Source organism: Chelonoidis abingdonii, chromosome 11, assembly GCF_003597395.2.
Source record: "Chelonoidis abingdonii isolate Lonesome George chromosome 11, CheloAbing_2.0, whole genome shotgun sequence".
NCBI classification, from domain to species: Eukaryota; Metazoa; Chordata; order Testudines; family Testudinidae; genus Chelonoidis; species Chelonoidis abingdonii.
The window spans coordinates 9,874,642-9,898,676 of record NC_133779.1 but is presented as its reverse complement, the minus strand read 5'-3'; the positions used below and the strand labels follow the sequence as shown (position 1 = coordinate 9,898,676).

At 44.4% G+C, this 24,035-nt stretch overlaps 3 protein-coding genes and 1 non-coding gene across 4 annotated transcripts in view; 3 read left to right on the top strand and 1 right to left on the bottom strand.

The window, feature by feature from the left end:
* LOC116818947 (uncharacterized) overlaps positions 1–6,098 on the top strand; it is a 211,885-nt gene extending 205,787 nt beyond the window's left edge. Inside the window, exon 3 of the mRNA XM_075070510.1 lies at positions 5,527–6,098. Within this exon, the coding sequence (XP_074926611.1) occupies positions 5,527–6,098 (572 nt within the window). The remainder of the gene's footprint in view (positions 1–5,526) is intronic.
* The window catches only part of LOC116818948 (uncharacterized), a 791,372-nt gene that overhangs the window by 42,711 nt on the left and 724,626 nt on the right, over positions 1–24,035 (bottom strand).
* The window catches only part of LOC116818951 (uncharacterized), a 923,585-nt gene that overhangs the window by 240,346 nt on the left and 659,204 nt on the right, over positions 1–24,035 (top strand).
* TRNAV-AAC (transfer RNA valine (anticodon AAC)) lies at positions 11,846–11,918 on the top strand. The gene has a single exon. It is a non-coding gene; the product is annotated as a tRNA-Val (tRNA).

Below are 24,035 nucleotides of genomic sequence, written 5' to 3'. Positions count from 1 at the left end.
CCCCAAAGAGAGAGTATAGGTGAGAGAGTACAGCACGTACTCTCGAACCTTGTTATAGCACCTATTTCATGAGTCAAAGGAGAATAAGAAGATATACCCGCCTACTACCCTTCTGTGTCATTAAATTCAGTTTTATTATCTGTCTTACTGACAACTCCGTTTTTCACACTTAGAGTGTTCTAAAAGCTATTAGGGGCATCTAGCGGCTCCCTCATTTTACAGCGCGCTACCAACTTGGGTATAGAACTACAGCCAACAACACGTATGAAACGCATTTGTTACAGAAACTAACTGCGGGATTAGGGGCTAGCCGAGACATGATTGCTGCTATAAGGAATTCTGTTTGACCATATTCTTTATGTAGACATCATACGTCATGTTCAATCGATGCACAATATCATCGGGATTAGACACGTATGAGACAAGTTTCCAACAATCCCTTGGAAAGATGTAAAATGGACTTTATGCTCATGCACAGGCATAGAGTTTAGCCAAACATTCTTGAGGAAAATGAAACTGATCCCAACACACACTGATCGTTAGCTCTCTCAGTACCACAGGGGTGTCTCAAACAAGTTCTTTGGGGCTCAGAGTGTGGCCAACTTTGCTCGTCCGGCCCGCCTCTCGGGACGAGCTTATGTATCCTACAACAGTACCCTGATCAAATAGCTTTACCGCGAAACATAACATATCGCACATTCCCAACCCACATCCACAACTCAATCTGTACATTAATTTAGTTCTCTGAACTTAGCTCAAGCGGTGGCTCACGACGCAGGCGCTAAGTCATCAGCCTCCGAGAGTCTAGCTCTGACGAAAGATACGATATTACTTATTCACGCATAAAAGCACTAATGGCAAGTAATTGTGCTAATCCCGTTCCGCCTCCTACAGAGAACTCATACATCGAGTTAATGACGATACACACATTAAGCCCCTGGATAGGGATGGGAGGTAGCCGACCTGCGGATCAACACTGGGCGATATGGTCCTTCCGGGGTGTTGGCTAATGGGATCCTCTTTCAGCGCTCACCACGCAGGGATGGCAAGGCAGACAGATGGGCGTCTCAAGACGTCCTGAAAGGTCCTCTCCTCACTCCTTTCAGGGCCGCCAGAGCCTGAGCCCCCATACTCCATGAGGCGAAATGTCTTCACGGCAGAACATCCACAACTGCCTGCTCACGGCTGCAGGATTAATGGAGGCCACCGCTAGGTGCAGACGAGGACCGACAGGCAGGGGCTCGAGCACCTTAGGCAACCAGACTGGCCAGTGTCCCCCTACTTGTGCAAGAGACCATCTCAGTTCTTCTCGCTGTGGGCTTCGTAGCCAGGCCTGGAGCTCCACCCACTCCGCACACATGAGAGATCCATCGGTTTTGTGAGCTAAAGACCCTATGCACGAGGGAGCAGATGGGCTACCAGGTCATTTATCACCTCCCACCTCTATCTCACACAGAGTGACAGGGCTGTCATGGCAGGACAGAAACTCACACCTTCGGAGCTCCTCCACAATGGACTCAGCCATTTGAAAACACTGCTCTAGCAAGCTTTCTTCAACCTCTGAAGTGGGATAACACTCAAGGTACAGCGAACCAGTCCCTCACATACAGTAATGCTGTGGACACGCCTTGCAGACGAGCAGAATCCAAAAGCCAAACAGACTTTAGACAACCACCTATATGTCACATATGGTATAAACTCCCAGTGCAACCGCACCTAATGTACCACCAAATTTATACTGGATTACTCTTGCTTAAATTGCTTTAGCTTCATTATCCATAGTTTACTAAATGCGCTGTGAAATCGGTTTAAGGAAGGGTTACATCCGTTTTAATATAACTATTTAGGTGTTTGCATCAGTTTTAAGCAGAAGGATTTAAAATCTCATTTAGTTCATACTAGTGCACATTTTCTACCACAGATTTCTGCAAATAAAAGGGGAAATACTTGCTGCAATATCAGTTCTTTTTGTCCAACAACTAAAAATTTAAAAGAAAACTACCTAAAGAAAATCTGTAAATTTTTTCCTTTAAAGGAAATGTCATGCTTTACTGTCAGGGTATTATTTAACTTCAATCCAGATTTCTTTTTAAGGAGCTGTAAAGAGATAAAACGTTAGGTTACGGATGATTTCGACTATCATCTGACTCTGGGCCTTTTGCTCCATTAGTTAACACGTAGAAAGAATTGACAAATGCACAAACTATCATCCAATGTGTTTGGATTGTTCAGATTTTAGATTTGTTTTAAATAATTCCTCTATGAGACACATCCTGTGATGCAAAGAAGGCCAAGGGGACACAAGATGCATGTTAGAGGACTTTTAGAGTGCGTGTCCATATACAATACTTTTACTACACTTTGGTTGATCAAGCAGCACATACGTTACAAGCCCACACTGTTTTCATTACATCTTATACAGCCCATACCTGGCAGTGGCTTTTATGATGCTACTGTAATGTATGTGTTAAGTGACTACCTGCACTTTTCAATACTAAATAAATTAACCCAATCCACACCTTCCCAAGTCAAAGACTTTCCTTTCTTTCCAAAAATAGAGATTCACCCTGGAGAGATATTAACCAGCACTTCCCTCCTCTAACACACAAATTCGTAGCTGCACTTCGCATTTGTTACATGCAAAGAGAATAGAGGGTGTAGTCGATGTTTTTAATCCCAAGTAGCGGTGGCAAGTCGACATTCAGATGTAGCACATGCCTTAAGATAGCTGTGGGGCTGTGGCCATGAATCTGGCAGTGCTACTAGTATTAAGGTCAAGTCACAGAATCCTTGCAATCCTTGACATCTATCTGGCATATAGGGGTGGGTTCTCTGGAGGGGGAACGACCTCATGTTCTTTATAAAAGCACACTATAATGAGATAGGTCAATTGTGCTGCCTCAGGCGCATCCCTAAACCTGGTATTTTTTCCTGCTTCAAGAAAAATAGCTTCCAGAAATCACTCCCTTTTCACTAGCTCACTGCTGACAAGGAAAAAGATCAGAATTTAAGAGCCTTAAATGTTGTTAAGAAATTCTATGCAACTGCTAAGTGATTGGTTTTAAGTTGTTAATATTGCACCAGCCCCAGCAGTGCAGGGCCGCACAGTTAGGGAGACACACTACTACCAAATAAACAACCGAGACAAAATTATGTAAGATAGGTTTGTCAATTAGACGCCATGAAGAAGCAAGCTGTTTTCTTCTCCTTATTATTCGAGCTAGACAGGGTAGGACACAAAAATTGTCTTCTACCGCACGCACTCACTACCAGGCTGATTACTCTGAAAAGAGAGGAGGAAAGATAGACAGAGCAAAAGATAGGAAGAGACATATGAAGTCGGGGTCGGGTTGCAGGCACACAACGTCCTAGCATGCAAGCCGCGCGCACAGACTCATGAGTACAACAGATCCATAGGGCGGCTGAAGTTGTTTACCTCCTCACACAACTGCCCCACTCCACGGTTCACCGTGTTCGGAGCTTGCGGAGCCTCCACTGGCCTGGTTCAGCCAAAGTCTCACGCGTTCTGGTGGGACGGTTGGTTGCCGTGGCCGCAAGGCCCCGCTTTTCAGGAGAAGAGAGAATGTCCGTTGGTCCTGAGCTCTAGGGCGAGCTTCCGACCCTTGCGTTAAGTCACTACATTATGGGTGAGAGGACAAACGAGCTGGATCATGAAGGGCGCGTGAGTCTGATCAATAGAGGTCAGCAGGAACAATGGTGCAAACAGGCCACAGAGACACAACAAGCAAATCAGGCATATCACTTGTCACCACGCGTTACATAAATCACAGTAAGCTTAACATCCGCGCATAGGAAAGACATCAACGACGACACACGAGTTTGTAATTCCCATTACCACACAGCTTCGCTCGTGTCTCTGCTATTCAGCTATGAGGTTCCTTCACAAGGGCTGGCAACCAACTCCTTGTTAAATGAATAAATTCCCATACAGCTAAATGGCAAGTTTTTGGCTTCACCAAGCAGGCTAGGGCAGAGCTGATATCCAGCTTGTGTGGGTGGTCACACACAGAAGCATAGCATTAAGTTTGGCAATACAGACGTATAGAGACAATATTCGAACTAAACTTCAACTAGAAAACGCATGGCACGGCATACAGACAGCATATCAAACAGCCAACCAGAAACGCTTGTCTCTAGACACCATCAAATGCCAGCTTTGTACAAAATCTTGCTGGCATATAACTGGAGGCATGATTACAAGGTTACTTTCAACACGCACAAGATGGCAGCGTGTGGTCCAAGAGATGACCCAGTAATTGGCTGACCACTTTGGGTCAGAAAGACACACTTTGTTGAGCAGAGTTTTAAATAACCTCTCACTGTAATTGTAAACGAGGTGGTATTGGGAATTCAGAACTGGGATGTGATAAAACGTGATTTCCGCCACCCCCTAAAACTCATGACTGGCCCTAGGACCCTACCCCCTAGCCTGTCCCTTGAGCCCCACCTTACCACACCCCCACATCCAGATCAGACCCCCTGAACTCCCATGCGTATCTAACTGCTCCGAGCCCCCCTGACAGATCCCAGACATGGACCCATACAACACCCCCCCACTCCTGCATACCCAACCTTCCACACCCCTGCCTTCCTGAACAGTCCCCCCAGAACTCCCAACTCATCCAACCCCCACGCGCACTCCTTGTTCTCCTGACCACCCATCTAGAGACCCTACAAATGACTGCTCCCCCAGGACCTCTCCTTTGCTCCCTGACTGCCCTGACCCTATCCAGCCCGCAAACAGACCCCGGGACTCCATGCTCCCAACCAACCCCCTTCCCCCGCTCCCTGACATGCCCCTCCAGAAACCATCCACGCACCCTAACCGCCCCCCAGTATACCACCCCCTATCCTCCCTACCCCTTGACTGCCCCCGGCCCCGGAGCCGGCCCCCTTACCATGAGGCTCCTTGCTCATTGGGAGCCCTGCCGCTGCCGCCTCGCCACCCCCGCATGCACATCCCTGCTCCGCCCCACCCCTCAGAGCACTGCGCGTGTGGCAGCAGGACTCTGGATGAGCGGGGAGCATCTTTCCCTCCCCATGGAGCCAAACACTGCCCCACGGGAACACCTAGCCCCAGGCCCCAGAGCACTGCGCATGCAGCAGCAGGGCTCTAGGGGAAGGCGGGAGCGGTGGCAACAGCTTGCTGCGCTCAGGCCGGCATTCTGGCCCAAGACCACGGACCCCGTGGCTTGCCGCGTCGGCAGGATTTTTAATGACACGTGGAGTCCCAGCAGGCAGCCGCGTGCCATTAAAAATTGGCTCGCGTGCCATAGATTGCCGACCCTTGCTATAGATCCTAGCAGACACCAGGAAATAGTTTCTTCCCTTCCCCCTGTGAATTTGGATGGCATATGAAGGCTGAATTGATCCCCTTCTCTCTCCTATTTGGGGGAAAGTTTGGGGGAGTTCTGTTTCTGATCTTTATTTGACACCTCTTCAGCACTTATTTTATTTTGCTCTTCCCGTCTCCATCCCTGTTTGAAGCTTCTGTCCCTATCACAGCAGGTGATGCAATGGTATGTGAGAAAGAGGAGCAGAATTATCAGCAGGAAAATATTGAGCAAGTGGATAAACAGAAAGAATTATCGCAAAGATCGAAAAGGAATGTGTCCAGGAGTCATGAGCTGGGGAAATCCTGTGAGATTCAGCACGGACCAGAAAGAGAACAGGGAAGCCAGCCAAGGGAGAAAGTGGGTAAATGTATTTCCTGTCCAGGAACTCAGAAGGACCTTAAGGAAACCACAACACAGCAGGAAATCCTCAGGGGAAAGAGAAAAAATACATGCACTGAGTGTGGGAAAAACTTCTGTGACTATTCAGCCCTTATTAGTCATCAGAGAATCCACACAGGGAAGCGGATCTATGAATTCAGTGAGTGTGGGAAAAGCTTCACTCAGAGATCACACCTTACTAGGCATCAGATAATCCACAGAGGGGAGAGGCCCCATAAATGCAGTGAGTGTGGGAAAAGTTTCACTCACAGATCAGACCTTTCTAAACATCAGAAAATCCACACAAGGGAGAGACTCTATGAATGCAGTGAGTGTGGGAAATCCAACACCAGTCAAAAGTGATCATTTTGGCAAGCAGTCCCATCATGCTGAGCTCTTAGACACGGTGGCTGTGCCCATGCAAACAAGATCAGCTCCAGAAGTCCTCTTCCATAGCTCATCACTAGATGTCAGGGGAGAGCTCATTCAAACCCTGCTTACTTATTTAATATAGACATTTCCAACATACTGTAAAATCCACATGAACACTCATACATGAAACCTAGCAAGAAAATCTTCCTGAGGGGATCTGAGCACTTGCTGCTGGAGGGAAGGAGAGAGCCCTGGGTTGGGACTGAGGAGCACTGTAAAAAGGAGGGACTTGTGGATTGGGATTGAGGGGCACTGGGAATAGGAGGGGGCTATGGGTTGGGATTGAGAGACACTGGGAATAGGAGAGGGTTGTGAGTTGGGACAGAGGAGAAGGGTGAAGAGGAGCAGGCTCTGGTTGGGAGTGAGGAGCAGTGTGCATAGGAGGGGCTGTGGGTTGAGACTAAGGGGCACTGGGAATAGAGGGGACATGGGTTCAGGCTGAAGAGCATCCTCATTTGGGGATCCAGCAGGACAGAGGAAGGCAGCAGGTGATTCTTATTCCTTAAAGATATTCTGTGTGTTTGTGTGTGTGCAGGGGAGGAACAAGATATATGCTCAGAGGCCTTTATTCCTCCAGGCTGCAAGGACAGATGGGATGTCAGGAAATTGTCCCTTCAATCCCTCCACCACAAAGGCCCATCTTAGGAAAGGCAAAATCCTGAAGAGAAAAAGTAACACCAACAAGGACTCCAGAAAGACAGATTTTTAAGATCTCAATGAGTAGTTTATCACCTGACCAGGGACTTGAATGCTGGGCCCTCAGATTAAGAGGCTGATGCACTACCACCTGAGCTAGCCAGGCTCACAAAGAAAGTGCTATGTATGTTGGTACAGAAGAGAAACTAGTCAGGAAAAAGCAAGATGGACACAATAGAGGAAACCTGATGCAGTCTCTCTCTTCCCAGCCCTGGCCTGGTCTGGTATTAGTGCTAGTTAAAAAGAGGGGAAAATATCGGCATCTAGCAGCCTTTCATAGCTCTACAAGATTCAGACATAATAGAGATGTTCCCATCTGCAAGTGCTGAGTGGATGAATTGGCTAATGCAGCCTGTAGACGTCCAGGGTACACTGGGATATAGAGCCAAGTGTCCATCATCATCATTATTTCAAAGGGATAATGATAAAGGTAGGAAGGGTCACAATTGACTCAGTAGTTGCATACAAAGGTGCACGTTTGGCAGTTACATTGGGAAATTTTCACTCCTTCTCAGGCTCAGATTGGCCACCCCGGTCTAGATGTAGAAGATACAAAATTAAAACTTGAACGAGGGGCCAATTTCCCCATCATTTCACACCTTTACATCCAAACACGATGACTTTCTGAATGAACCCTCCTTGTTCAGCCAGAAGATCTTGGGGTGGATGTAGGAGTCACTGGGTAAAATTCTCTGGATTCTGTTCTGAATCAGGTCAGAGCAGAGGTACCTAGTGATCTAGTCTGGCTGTAAAATCTATATATCAACAGCAAATATGGTGTGAAATTAATCCTCAGAAATGGCTGTTCCCCACCCGGATCCTAGCAAAGGGCTCTCCCAGGAAGGAGGCTGTTGAGGAAGGAAAGAAGAAAGATGTTCTTCTCTCCCTGGAGAAACCAAGCTCTGTGCTTTGGAGGGGAAGGAAATGGCCACACGATGGCAGCAGAACATAAGAAATGAAACACAACAGGCTTCTGTGAACATTAATTCTGAACAATGAAGTTTTGGTATTTTGCACAGAAACTTTCTTCCCTCAGGAGAGACCTGGGAACCAGGGCTGCCAGACAGACAAACACCTTTAAGAGGAGATGTAACCTGTCAAAATATGATCTCCCGTCTTCAGTTCCATGACAGCCTGAAATGTTACTTATCCCAGCAGAGCTGGAGGATTGAAAGCAGCTACATCAAACCCCTGTGTAGCTAGCAGGAATTAACACAAACACAAGTACTAACAACAGTGGCTGCCTTTTAGCCATAGCTTTTAATCAGGTCAATATATTGATACAAATTCCTGTTAAAAAATTTCTCAGCCCGAGTCCTTCACTCACATTCCTTAGGGCATTGGGCCACCATGTGAATGTTTCATTTCCCTCCTCAATTTCACACAGACTAGGTCTATATTTGAGGGATGGGGAGTGACCTAAGATACACAACTTCAGCTTCATGAATAGCATAGCTGAAGCCAGGGTATCTCACATCAATTTACCTGGCCGTGAGGATGGTGGCAAGTCGACTGCTGCCACTCCCCCGTCGACTCTGCTTCCATCTCTTGTGCACAGTGGAGTTCCAGAGTCGACAGCAAAGCTATTGAGAATCGATTTTATTGAGTCTACACTAGATGCAATAAATCGATCCCCAATAGATCGATCACTACCCGCTGATCCTGTGGGCAGTGTAGCCATATCCACAGAGACACAATTTCCTTTGCACAGATCCATGAACAGCAAAACCTCCCTGTGTCTCTTGTCTGAGCCAGGCACTCAATTCCATTGAAACCTTCTCTCCTGCAATGGCAATAGTCAGACAGAGGGGCTGTGGCCACCTTCACCTCTCACAGTGAGATATTGGCTCAGCTCTTTCTTTACGCTGCTGTTGTTAGTCCATGAAACATCAGGGATGGAATGCAAGGCTGAGTTCACGCACCAACCCCCTGAAAAATGTCAGTGCCCCGGAGAAATCCTGACCCCGGCTATTGAAATGATGTGGTGGAGATTCAAATAGGAACTGGACTGTCTGAATTGTCAGTGTGAGGAATGAATAACAATCTATAGCAATGTTGTTATGCACAAACACACTCTAATCATGCTCCAGCTGGAAGGGAAATGGACAGGAACTCTTGCTGTTCAGCCATGGACACACTTACAGTAATGCACAGCTGTGAGTGTGCTGGAGAAGCTGGTCTGAGCAATTTGAAGTGACAATTCAGTGAGAACGGAATTATTGTGTAAGGCAGCTGCTGTACATCTAGTAGTTGTAGCAAAGTGGTTAAGGCAATGGCCTAGAAATCCCTTGGGGTTTCCCCACGCAGGTTCAACTCCTGCCAACTATGGAAGCATTAGTGTGTTGTCATTGTTGGTGACTTAGCACCTGAGTATCCACAGAGCCACATCTGGTCTCACTCTGAGGCTGTCTGCACTTAAAACAGTGTTCTAGCACTGTGGAGTAGACTGTTGCTACAGTGAGTGGAGAGCTTTTCCATAGCTACAGTGACAGAACAATCTTTCCTTTCACTTAGCATTATCTAACCATGGCTTAGGTCAGCTTAATTATACTGGTTCCAGTGGCATAGACAGGTTTTAAATGTAGGGGGAGCAAACATTAAAAAGGCGCCCTCCCTTGGCTCCTCTTCTGGCCACACCCTCTGACTCCTCCCGTTTCCCCCCAGATTAACCCTAGGGCTGGCTCAGGACTCCTGCAGGCTTCCCGGGGTTGCGGATACCCCCCCATCTCCCCGCAATCCTGGAAGAGTCTCTCCTGCCCAGCGCGCTCTGCAGGTATCCCCCGCCGGGCTGTGCCACCCGACCCACTCATGGGGTCCCATCCCTCCTGCCCCAGGCTCCTGCGCCACGCCAGGGGCCCTCCCCATCCAGACAGCATGGCCTGCGCCTTGGCCCTGTGGGCCCAGCCCCGGGGAGCCCCTCACCCAGACCCCTCAGTACAAGGCACCGGACCCCCCGCCCGCTCACCTTTCATCCTGCGCCACCGCCTGTCCCCAGCCTGCTGCCGGCGCTTGGTGCACTCCATGTGGGGCTCGCCAGCCAGGCGGCCTTAAAAGTGCAAGGGCCCTTTCACTTGCCCCCACCCAGCGCATTAGCAAGGGGCAGGGGCCAGGGAGCGCTTGGTCGCTGAGCCCTGAGCTACCACCACAGAACTTGGCTGCAGAGATGTTGGGAGCCGCACTGAGCGTGGGCATGATGTCCAAGGAGCTGGCCCCCTTGCTCCTCCGGCCGCGCCTACTGACCCCCCACCATGGCTTCTCCGGCCGTGCTGCTGCCAGTGCCGGCCTGGCAGGTGCCGCTTCCACGCTTAACGTGCCCCCCCATATGGTTCCTCCAGCCATGCTGCTGCCAGTGCCAGCCCAGCAGGCGCCGCTTTTTGAAAACATGCTGAGGGGAAGCGTCTGCTTCCCCTGAACCCCGCTAGCTATGGTACTGACAGGTTCTGGGGTTTTTCATACCCTGAAAGACATAATTGTTAGAGAGTTGATCCCATTACCCTCCCATTCCCTGGTCCTTCTCGCGTGACCGGAGAGCAGAAATACACGAAGTTCAAAGGTGCAAACAATTCAATGTTTATTGGGGTAAACTTCCAGAACGCAATGATTCAGATTTCCTTCCTCAGTATCCCTCTTCCCAGCTCTGACACCACAGAGGCTTGCCTGTGTCCCTGTTCCCATTCCCTGCTCCTATTCCCCCCCTTAGCAAAACATAATTCCAATTCCCCTCCCCCATTCCTATTCCCCCCTTACTTCCTGATTGACTGCAGACTATCTAGTAAAACTGAAGTTCTGCTTAGCTATACCTTAACCAATCATTTTACTGAAATTTAACTAACCAATCCTAACATATTATAACATGATTATCTAACCAATTATATCCCACCAACTTAATTAGTTTACACCCAACAAATTAATTATACAGCAGACAGAAACAATCACGGAACCAGACAGAGATTATACAGACAAGCAATAGGAAAGTGGGGACTACAATGATAGAACAACAAAGAAATGAGGATTTCACACCTCAGCTACTGATAAGTGAGTTGTTGCCAGACAGGATGCTCTCATGGTAGAGGTTGTGGGTGCTGGTTGCTTAACTGTCTGGCCCACAAGACAGGATTCTGAGGGTCACCATTACTGTCTCAGAATGCCAGAAACCATCTTTTGTTCACTTAAAACGTGAGCAGGGAGATTCCAGTACCTCAGAACTCATGGAGCTCCAGGAAACATGTAACTTTAGGTGCAGGTGAGTGTATCTAAAAATCAGCTGTGCTTAGAAAGTCTCTAGGAGTTGAAAGAGATGTGTCATCTCGACCTCCCTAAAGAGTTCATCAAATATTAATGAAAACAAGGGTTGATAAGTCACATTCTTTGTAGCAGCAGGATGGTGGGCTGGTCTAAAGTGCTACTTTTATGACTCCTTTTTCCTATCTCTTGGGTGTTTTGGTCTCTGCATGGAGAAGTGGTTTCAAATCCCACTCCTAACTTGATCATTTTCTTCTCTCTGGAGAAAATGGCCTCACTTTAATCTCCTTTGCAACAGTAGAACACTATTTGCTTAGCTTTTCTATTCCAAAGGTTGTGAGAGAAGTTCCAAATCAGGGGGAAATAGTGCCTTTTCTCTCTTCCAATCAATTTTTGTCTTCCTTCATTCTAAGCTATTTTCTCAAATACATCCGTATTTCCCACACTGTTTTATTTAGCCGCCTTTGCTTTTAGGGTCATCATTTAATTGCCACACAACTGTACTTATGAAATAAAGTGAATCACAATATTTTTTGGATATTCTGGCAGAAGAGTTTTGCTTTCTGACCTGGAATTGAAAAGGGTCTACCCGAGGGGGACAATGCTATCCCTTTTCTTGACTCATCCAAAAAACATAAGTTCTTGATGGCCTTTTTTTCCCCTGTTCTTCAAAAGGAAACCAGCTGGTTTAGCAGCTACTGAGAAAGCCTTAAAAAAGGGCCCCAGAATTGACACAGCTGGTTTCTGTAGTGTAGTGGTTATCATGTTTGCCTAACACACAAAAGGTCCCTGGTTCAAAACCAGGCAGAAACATTGCTGATTTGCCTCTTTTGGTCTTTCATCACTCCAAGTCCTTTCTCAAATACATCCATAGCTTCTGTGTTTTCTTCCTCGTGATTTTTTTCCTTTGATGGAGCTTTAAGTTCAAAAGAAGAGACTTAGCCGGCATTTTGAGGGAAGGAATAGACCATCATTTGGGAGACTGCCAGGTACATAACAAATTTGAGCACAGAAGAATCCCAACCCTTTGGACTGCTTATTTAGCTCCCAGGCAGCAGTTTTCCCCTCACTTTTATTTAAGTTGAGCTAACTACAAACAGCCTCGTGTATCCTTCTCATGTCAGAGAAATCTATTGACTGATGATCACATTTCCCCTCCTTTCCTGGCTAGTCAGGGTTGGGGTGTGAGGAATCAGAACATAATAATTGGAACTCTCTAAACCCTCCTTTTAACATACAACATCACATTCCCCTTTTAAAATAACATTTTCCCTTAGTATTTTTGAACTCTCATAATCTTGCTTGTCTTCAAACGATGCTAACACAAGCTCTGAGCTACAAATTTCTTTACTGTTCCATTGATATTTTTAGCACTGCATATTGATTTTTATTGCCATCTTGTTTTACTCTCAGGCTGGTTTTTATAAATCATCACAAATGCAGTAACGAGGAGTTAGAGAAATATACAAGAAATGAAGACAGTGTGATCCAGTCGATAGGCAGAAAGCTGACTCTGTCCACAGCCTGAAACAATCTCCATGACAATAAAGAGGGCTGGGATGGATATGACACGGAAGTACTTATATGTCCAGTGCAGAGCTGGAGCCAATGTAGGAAGAAGTAGGGAAGCTAAAGATGGCTGAAGGGGGACAGTCAGTTCCTGAAGGGTTATTTTCCCCTCTCTTAGCTAGGCTAGAATAGAGGAGGAGAAAATTCTGGAAAGGTCAATTTGACCTCTCTTCCTGTTCTACTAAAGCTCAGAGACAGGAAGAGACATTTCCTGCCTAAGAGCCCCAAGAGAGCAAGGCTAGGGAGCAGGCAAAGTTAAGGGGCCCCATTACAAAGAATCTAACTCCTGTCAGCGCATGTGAGGTGGTTCCAAAACCCCTCCCTGGATTCTAGGAAAGAGTTAGTATTGGCTCCATGTGCTTTTCTGGAAGAGCCTCTAGTAGGAGGAAGAAGTGGAGAGGGTTGCAACGGACCTAAATGAAAGCAGAGGAGGATTGTTGTTCTTGGGGTTTGTTTGTTACTCTTGTGATCGTTGTGGAGAAAGCTAAGATGTCATTTGAGTTTGTGCCAACGCCTTAGGATGGGCTCAGTTTGTGACCCTGAGCACAGGGGATCCTTCACCCTCTGTTCTTGTCTCCTCAGGGCAATGGAGAAAGGACCAGATTCTAAAATTAGAGAAAGGAGCCAGAAAAAGCCTAGTACAGGTGGTAAAAAAGCACCCACTGTTACCTCTCTGGTGATCTAGTCTATTCGTTAGGTTTTGGTGCTTTCACTATCATGAGCCAGATTTTATTTCCAGTCAGGGAAAGAAGCTTTTCAACACATATCTTCACTTGTTGTCTCCTCAGTTGATACTTCATCATGCTTAGATGCGTTTTGGAGACCAGGTGAAAATCAAACGGCCTCAGAACAGAGCATAGGTATGTTCCCATTATGGATCTTTCATACAAGTAGAGCTGGGCAAATCATTTATTGCCTTGCTTGCTAGCTAGCCTAACATATAATAATAATAACAACAGTTCAGATTGCCCCAGGATGAATTTTTTTTCAGTTTTCTTGTTGAAACAAAACTGAAAAAAAAAAAAATTGGGGGCCACCAAATTATTTCAGTAAATAAAATATTCATCCAAAAAATGTTCACCCAGCTCTATAGACTAGTCTTCAGAATTAACCATCTGGAGAGAAGGATCAGTAGCCTCTTCCATTCCTGAAGTCTAGCTGCTGAAGGGTTCTGAGGAGAACCAGATTTCATAGCCTTCCACCTATATGCCGTTGATTGCTGCCTTGCTGAAGGTGAAAGGCAATGTGGCTTAGTGGCAAATCTACATATGCCCCTCTGTTCAAATGCCTCCAGAGGAGAATTTGTTTTGCATTGGATATAAAAATAAAATAAATTGTGTTGAAACCTAAAGCTGCGATCAAGGTGAAACATGATGATTTTAAATCAAGGACAAAATCGCTATCCGAGCTGAACAGAAGGAAGGCATTTTCATCAGGTCCTTCCCAAGGCTAAATGTTGAGATGGTTCTTAGAGGTTCCAGACATCATCAGCCAGAATTTTCAGAAGATCTCACGCCCACCACTAGAGCCAGATTTTCAGAAGAACTCAGCTCCCAGTTAGATACCTACATTTTGCTCAGTTTTTCATCTTGGGTCAACCCAAATGTCTATTATTGTTATTATAATGTTGGTTAGGCTAGCTAGCAAGGGGGGGAATAATTTGCATGTCTATTTGTGTAAAAGCGCATGCAGCCTGGACTTTGAAGTGCACAATGGAAACATGCCCACATTCTGCTATTAGTCAGTGGGAAACTTTTCATATGGGCTCCAAAGCCCTTCCAGCATCATTTAGAAGAAGGGGGAGTCAGGAAAAAAATCACACATTTGCTTGAATTGCAAGTGAGGAATGAACTAAAGTGTTTTGTTGTAAAGTTACTTTCTCTGAGCAAGAATAGAATCCAGGCTGCTGACCCCACCTAAGAGATCATGACATCTGGAGAAAGCAGAGAAGGTTTGGGCTCAGGCATATCTTTCATTCCCCTAATAAGTGAGCAGGGAGACTACCACTCCTCAGGAGTCACAAGATTCTAGGAAACCTGCAACTTTAGGTGTGGGTGATTGTGTCTAAAAACCAGCTGGAGTTGTCCATCCTTTTTTTCCTTCCAATTTGACACACACATGGTCAGCACATTCTAGACCCAGCAGTACTGAGAGTGACATCTGTTGTAAGAGTGTCTGTAATTCCTCACCTGAAATCTCATTTCCCACCCTGCCTTGGAGTCCATTGTTTCTCTTATTAGGAATCTCTTCAACCATTCCCAAGAAGTGAGTGGGTGGGATTTCTAAGTTTTACCCTTTCCCCTCATGACTCTCTAGTTTCCCCTTCAAAAGGACTCTGACTTCACTTATGTTCCCATCAGAAACCTCCAGCTCCCTCTTTATTCCTTGTCCTCACTAACTGGGTGGGGGTCTCCCCCATCCCAGTCTCACTGTTGCTGAGACATGAAAGGAGCCATGCTGGATGGTGCCAGCTGTATCTCTGCTCTGCCCTACAGTGAGTCACTCAAAGCAGAGAAGACAAGCAGCAAGAAAGTCAGAGGGAGAAGCCCCACAGCCTGTCCTTCCAGCTGGGGTGTCAGAGGGGTCCCTGCTTGTTGCTAGGCCAGGCAGATAGGGAGGTGATGCCCCCCAGCTCACACACGCTGTGGGAAAGCAGCTGAAGGATTGCCAAAGCATTGTGCAGCAGATTGGGTGCACATGAACAATAGACCAAACTATCTCAATTTGCATCAAAATTAGCTCTCTTTGAGAGGACTCGAGAGTTCACTATATATACAGAATCAGTCTATGGCTTTTTTAGGATGCTTGTTCATTCAGCTGGTTCCCCTTTTCCCTCCTTGATCTCTCTCCCTTCTCAGTCAGTCCTTTTCATGCCTCTTGAATAATCCCCAAATTTTGGAGGGATTTCCCTTCCATTTCGTAAGCTGTAGAGGGCATGGGAGAGTTAGACTAGGCTGGGCTTACAGGCAAACAGGTGAAGAAGCAGCCCAGAGCAACTTCAGAAGCTGTTTATCCAGAAATTCCAGATGAACAGTGTTGAATTGAGGTTCACTAACTTAGCAGATGAAGTCTAAAACATATATTTATTAAAAGCAAAACGCGTCATCAACTACTCACAAGTGGGAAGCTCATCAGGACGATCGCATCACAGTCGCCCCCAGCACCAGACAGTACAGCATCAGCTGCCCTTTGTTACAAAAAATTACTTGTAACTCTGGCTTTTCTTATACATGTGTATTAGTCTCTCATTTCCATGTTAACCTCTCCTTCCCTGTCAGTATCCAGGTTCAAACCAGTATTTTCTAGCTCTTTAGTTATTTTATCTTTTCCTTACAAACATGATTGATCTGCAATTTGTCTTACACATACACAGTTCTACTTATGCTTATACTCAAGTATCAGAGGGGTAGCCGTGTTTAGTCTGGATCTGTAAAAGCAGCAGAGAATTCCTTGGCATCCTTATAACTAACAGGCAGTTTTGGAGCATGAGCTTTGTGGGTGAATACGTGGGAGGATTCACACCTCAACTGTTAGAACAGGGCCTCATCCATCCCTGAGAACTAACTCATTATCTCTAGCTTAGCTTGCATATATATCCCTGTCCCTGAAATTTCACTACATGCATCTGACGAAGTGGGTATTGATCACCACGAAGCTCATGCTCCAAACATCTCTTAGTCTATAAGGTGCCACAGGATTCTTTAGCTGGCCTATCTTATACTGTTTAAATTTAATTATAATTAAAATGCTAGCCAGTCTTCTGTCCAGGCCCTAAATATGCCTTCATTTCCAAAGGACAGAAAGCAGCTCACTAGTGAAGAATCTTTCTGCAAACATCTAATAGTGAGCAGGGGACAAGCCTACTTGCTAGAGGGTGGTTCATTACAGAAGCTTCCTACTACCTCAGAAACTCCTATGTCGCTGTCCCTGCTCGCTGGTTTATTTTGGCAGATCCCCCGAAACCTAGGACCCCTGGTTGAGTACCACTGCTGTAAGAGAGCTGTGCAGGGTATGTTACTCAGATATATACCTGCACCCTTCAGGTGTGTCTTTAATCCATGCTTCACTTTCAATTTTATTATTTATTGCCATCCTAGGGGACTATGTATGTATGTGTACACTACATGGCTGTAGAAATAAGTATGGTAGTGTAGATGCATCCATAAGAGAACATCCTCTGCAGCAGAAGGGGAACAGGATGGCTACCCACTTCTCTGAACTGCATTGACCTGTGAAGGATGAAATTGCTTTTAAAGGGCACCTGACTGGTGTCTGATGGGTAGGCTAAGAGTTCTGTGAGCCCACTGATGGCGGGGAGCATATGCAGAGAGACTTATTCAGTTGAAATAATTGACCCAGATTATAATTTATTAGTCAGACATGAATCTGGTCTAAATTATTGTACAGAACATATGCTGACATTAATTAGCAATAAATATTGATGTCATTTTGTTCCCAAGGCCAATGCCAAGCAATGTTATGAAACAGTGCTGTATTTCCTCAGTAAAATTCTCACATTTCTGTGTCAGAATTTCATGTTCTATAAAAGGTTGCACAGATCTCAGTAATTGCTAAGAGGCTGAACACTTATTTTATGGAAATTATACAGATAAGATGGCATCACAAAAGTAAACTCCTCTTCTTTTTTTTGTTCCACAAAGATGCATCTGTATAAAATTGTTATGGGTTTGTTATAAATTAATATAAGGATATCAATAACTAGGCTCGATCAATCAACTTTTCATTAATGAAAAAATATTAAGCAAAAGATTAACAGAGCATAATACAGAATGGAAAAGTCAATATGCTTACCCAACCAATCCTGAAGACAGCAGAACAGCTGGTCAATATTTCTCAAGATTATGTGATTACCCCATTTGTATTTATACCTGACTCAAAAAAGACTCGTTATACAATTAGCACAGGATCATTAGTATAATATATGGATATTATTTCCTTACTTTTAGCTGCTAATATATCTTCTCCAGATCAACTAGTAGTTAGCATGAAAATAAATTCATTTCTAGTTATAGCTCTGTTTGTGAGAGCTCAGTTTTAGATTCCAGTGCAGTCCCATTCCTTGTATGGGGAGTCACCCCTGCAGCATTAGCAATGTATGTACTATAATTCCATAGCCAGCGATTTTCACATCACCTTTCTTCTGGCTGCAAAGCAAGTCTGTCACTTTAGTTCAGTTTTGTCAACAGTGCCATGACAACATCAAGGGCTTTGGCTTAGTTAGTCAACAACACGGAGCCTCACAGCCATTTTAAATTTAGTCCTCTTCTTTAATTGAAGGAATTCTCCATTGTTGTTTCTTTGTGGGAATTTTTAAGAATGGGATAAACCTCTCCTGAGAATGAACAATCATTAAATATGAACAACACAGACATGTCAGTTACACTGAAAAAGGTCACCTGCCTATACCTGGTAACTAGGTAAACTCCAATTTTTCTTGGCTTTTTCTGCATCATGACCCGGGTCCATGGATCTGTTTTTGCCAAATATTTCTTCCATTCAGACCCAGAGCCAGAATCCCTTGTTTAGTGGGACAAAGAAAAGTTTCCCTTTTTCTCTCTATGGATTTTTCTGGCCACCCCCCAGTCCCAGTCAGTGCTGCTCACAACATCCACCTCCCAGTAGTGCTTTCCAGAGGAGAAATCCTTCAGAGCCCAACAACAGCAGTCGAATCGAACCTTCTCTGGATGTGTGGAACTTTCTGAGGTTGGGCTTCATGTTTTCAAACTTTTCTTATCCCCAGCATGTAGAAGTTGGGGTGGGCTGTTCCTGCATCAAGATGAGTGATGTTCATCTGCAAAGAGAGATTGGGTTTTCCAAAGCACTGGTCTAAATGTCAGTCTGAGCTGGTTAAGAGAAGTTTGCAGGGTATACCCCATCCTGCACGTCCTTTCTCGGTGGAATTTGCCTGATTGAAGCCTGCCATGACAATGTTTTTTGTTATATTGAAAATATTTCAGATATATGGAGGTTGCCTGAGATTTACATGAAACTGAAAGCGATTTGAATTATTTTGAGTGGCATTCACAAGGGGGATATAGCCACCTATATCCAGCATTTAGGTGACACTGGCATCACAAAACCTTGCCCAGCTGCTGCCTAACCCTGCAGGCACATACATTTCCTAAGCACCTAGATTTCCACCATTATAGTTCCCATGGTTCCTATAACTTTGGCAACTGGATGTGCACTCAGCCACCTGAGTCCTGGCATTGCCAAGCAATTTTGCACCAACTCATGCCCGAGTCCTACCAGGATTGCCTAGCCTGCCTTTGGGGAGCCTGATCCAATAGATGTGAGAGAGACAAGTGTGTAAGGCAATATCTTTTATTGGACAAACTTCTCTAGGTGAGAAAGACAAGCTTTCAGCCACACAGAGCTCTTCTTTTTACTAATAGAAGTGGTCCAATAAAGGATACCTTACCCTTCTTGTCCATCTGATATCTGGGGACTGACACAGCTATACACCATTGATATGCTCAGATGAAGGATGGTGCTCCTCTCATGTATGCTTAAAGTTAGCCCTTGTTACATACCCTGATTGAAACTTGGGCCTTTTAAAATGTTGATTTACTAAACAGCCAAGCAGATGGTAGAGAAGAAAATTATTGCACGGTCTATATATTGAATCACTGGACTTCCCTATTGTGTCTTTATTATTGTACGCATCAATGTTATATATGGACTGTCTTAGCTAACTAAATAAATATTTTGTCTAGAATCTCAGAGTGGGGATTGAGAATCGAGAACTCCTGCAGTTCTATTCCCTTCTTGACACTGGACTCATTGAGTGAGCCTGTTCAAATATCATAGCGCAAGTCTCTGTGAACTGCATTAATACAGTCACTGTAATATAATCTTCACTGAGCGAGGAGACCAGCTGGACTTGACATTGCAAAAGAGCTTTGAGATTATCAGAAGAAAAACTGAAATAAAATGGCAAAATTACTGTGTCACCACTTCATATCACCATAATTACAGCTTCGTCATCATCCCTTTAATGCATTCAATCTCAGTACCATCTTTCCTTTTTTCCATTCCACATCATCGATCAATCTCAAACAACCACTACCTCTTTCCAGAGCTAACTTTCGCCATTTTTTCATCAGTACAAATGCCAATCACAATTCACCCATTTTATTGTTTGCCACAGCTACCAAATCATAACTCCCGTCGTCTTTACTCTTATTACTACGACCATCCAATCAAGATCACTGCCACCACCTTCATCTGTGCTTTTACCCTTTCCAAATCCTGAGGCCCTTACGGTGGTCTACACTTAGGGAGGGGATCGATCTAAGATTGCAACTCAGCCTACTGAAATAACTTAGCTGAAGTTGAATAATCTTTAGATCGGTTACCTACCATTCTCACGGCACGTGGATCGATGTCTGCAGCTCCTCCTGTCGACTTCGCTACCACTGTTCGCGTTGGTGGAGTTCCGGAGTCGGACAGGAGCTCGTTCGGGGATGACGCAATATATCATCCCCGAGAAACGATGGCCTACCCTGCGTGATACGGTGGGTAGTGAAGACGATTACGCTTAGTGTTTCCTCAATAAAAACTATCATTTCGGGCTGATATCTCACCTCACATCAGTGTAAATAAGAAGTGATCCACATAATCCATGAACTACATGTGAGAAATTGTCTGAAGTCAGCATTCAGGTCCTTATATAAAATTGTGATATTTTCCCCCAAGTAAACCTGTGTAAAACTGAGCATGGCTCTCAGATTTGCTCTCAGGATACAGCATTTTATGTATGTTTCAGTTTGGTTGCTGTATTAACACCATTATTCTTCATCCTGAAAAACGTGTTTCCTTGTTACCTGTTTGTATTGCGAGCCCTTCTCCATTCTGAAATCAGTGAGAAATAACAGACATTGAATTAAAAGAGGCCCATACTAAAACATTTTCTTGCTTTTTTGGCCAGTGTATGTTCCAGACTGAGAAAGCAAAAAATGGCCTATTTAATTGTTCAGAAGGAAGAACGTGTTGAAATTCACATGCACAAAAATTGCTTAGATGCACACACAGGTATACTACACCTGTCTTACCTACATATGGCTCTTTGACTCCTCTGATTAGAACCTGTCAGGGCTTGGTCTGCCTAACATCTGCTTTGTTCTGTCTTACCTCAACCAAGCTCATCTCATCATGTAACCTGCTCGTTTTTGCGGTATGATTTCAGGTTTTTTTCTTACATTGAGCAAAATCCCTTACACTTCCCCGTCATCCTGTATTATATTGTTTAGACCACTGCAGACGTCTGTGAACAGCAAATTCAGACCCCACTACTATTGTTTACTTGCGGAATTGCAGTGGCAGTACACCTCAAAGACAGGACTAGGATCAAAGCCAAAAGGGATTTGTGTTTGAAATCCTCCACATATCCACATTCTAACTGTTAGCATTCTAGCCACCCATGCAATTTGGGAGGCCTGAGTTAGTTGCCAGCATGGTGTAGATTGTAATTAATAATTAATCTTTTAAGAGCTTGATATAAGAGCTAATATCTGGCAGGCTATGCGGTGAAAAATAAATAATAAAGTTTAAACTGAAATGCAAGAACCTACACCTTAGTGTGTAAAGTACTACTTAGACAATTAGGCCTTAGGACTTAGGATAAATTTCTCCATATTAATAAAGCTAAACTTACTCATGCCTAACTAATAGTAAAATCTGTTGAGCTTGTGTCTACTATTCTATGCCAATGTTTTGAAAGTAACTGAGGACTGGTATAATGTCTATAAGAGTCAGAAACTATTAAAATTGACTCTGGTTAGCCAGGACATATTAGAGACTACCTTAGGTAATTCATGTTACTATGATGATAAGTGATGTGATGTTATAAATTAAATAAAATTATCCAAGTGGCCTTATGCGATTAAGAGTCCCCCTTATACCAGGTGCCTCCCAAAGATGGACTGCCATTAATGAGCTTGTTGGGTATATGGAAACTAATTATAAACGGGCCTACAGTGACGAGCTCATCACTTCCTGGAGGCTCATATCTCTTGATCACCAAACAAGAGCCCAACACCTCTACTCTCCTACAATTCATATGGATATGCTGAGTATGAAAAGAATTTCAAAATGTGATATGGACACTTTGTTTTTTCTACCATTGAAATTATGCCCACATATAGTACTTGCGGGTATTCTATGCTGAGAAGACTTTTAATAAAGGCACAGCTGATTAAATGTGGTCATTTTTCTTGCATGCACTCATCTCCAACCAATGATGCTAGCTGACAAGGTAGATAGGTGCTTAAAAATGGTCTCCACCAAAAGCCCAGCACACTGGACACAGTACATTCTACATTTGACAATGGGAGTGCAAGCCCTGCCCTCAGGAATTCATCACCTCAGTTGGCTGGAGAGAGGTGCCTCTCATCCACTTGGGATTCTCAGCCATGAACTGTTCTGAAGTCAGGTCACCTAAGCCATATCTTACAAAAAAGCAGCAGTGTGTGCCATGGCACACAAAAGGGCTGGGAAGAGGACAACCTCTCTTTTAACATTATCTGTACGCACTCACCAGGATGTGGGAACTCACTTCCACCTTCGTCCTAATCACTGGGATGGAGGCTATAAGAGAGGTCCAGAGCTGTGACTAGACATCAGAGAAGCTCAGTGTGGACTGGAGGAGAAGTATGAAGGTTCTATTTGCATGTCGCTACCTTCCAGTTGCTGAGCGTGGCCCTGCCAGTAGATAGTTACACTGTGCAGAATAAGCACTTGACGGAATGCTCTAAACTGTGTGTAACAACAGATCCCTAGCTACTGCACAGGCAGAGTTTATGCTCCCTGTTTTCCTGCCATCCCATTACATTGGGCCATAGGGAGGGTGAAATACAGCTGTACATGATAACAAAGATTCCCAGGGTCCACTGGGTTTTTTTTTTTTTTCTGGGATGTGTATAAGTCAAGCACCTGAAGATGCGGCAATGTGGCTGAGAATCGAAAGAAACTTGTTTTTTTAATCAAAGCGCTACTATTCCCAGTGTACACACACAGGTAAAAGGGATATAATTTCATGTTCTCAAAATGATTATCCCAATATAACATTACATACAAATTCATGATGAAAAAATAAGACACACTTATGCTAGCTCTTTCCTGCACACAATCAAAGTAAAATTTAACAGAAGCGGATATGATATTATTCAAATGTCTATATTGTACAAAGTAAAATCTAATAAGTCTTTATTTTAGATGAAGAAAAGAAAAGTTACAAATATTTAGGGTAGTCAATCAACTTCCTGTGGGAGAAAGTCATTACAGTTCTCTTAGGGTTGAAAAGAATCGGCCTGGCTATGACACTCCTTGGGTTGAGGAAAGGCAATAATAGAGAAAATTTCTTTCACTTAAAAACAATGCTTCTGAAGGCTAGTAGCTTTGAGAAATCTACAAAAAAACTCATCCCCAGTCAGCAACTACAGTCTTTGCATTCATGTCTTTTCTTAATAACACCGACACTTAACACTCACTCAGTTCAGTACACAGTCTGCCGAAATCAATTGGCACTCCACAACCTAAAATAAAATCAAGGGCGCTTTGTTTTCATAAAACTGAAGACCCAGCCTACGCTCCACTGACATCCTGTTTACAAATGTCCTTCTCCCACCATATATTACCACAGCTACCTTACTGACTATGCTTTTGAAACCTCAGTTTGTTCAAGGACCTCTAGTGGATTCTACAAAATACAAATAATTGTGCTCAGTCTGATTTCACAGAATTACCAAAAATCAAGCAAACCTACCATTCCTTTCTGACGCTCTTCTGAAAAACATAAAATTAAAATTCTTGAAAAAAAAAATTACGAATCCTTAATATTCAAGTATGTGCTGTAGCTACAAATTAAATAGTAATGTACAGTTTCATGCAGTGCTGTCCTTCTTTGTGAAACTCAGGGTATATCTACATATAGACATATTGACCAAGGAGGTTGGTACCCATCGTACCTGGGTGGCTAGCCTGAGCCTCCACGCTCTGCTACTGTGTCGTGTCACATGCTATTTGTGTGCAACTGCACAGTAAGAAAAATAATAGATACATGAATCCTCATGCCTAGGTTGTGTGAGGTTTCTTGCTGCAAATTTATGGTGAGAGAGAAAGGATCCAAATCAAGGACTTTTTTTTTTTTTTTGAGACATGAGATGAATACATCAATGATTCCTAGTTTCAGCACAGAACCTGCTTGTCTGTGAGTGAAATTGTTCACAAACCAACATCAACTTACTCATGTTCTCCCGCAGAATCTATGGACAAGAACAAATATTAGAATCCCAGCAGCCATGCTCAAAATCAGCTGAAGTGAGTAGCCCCACTTTCTGT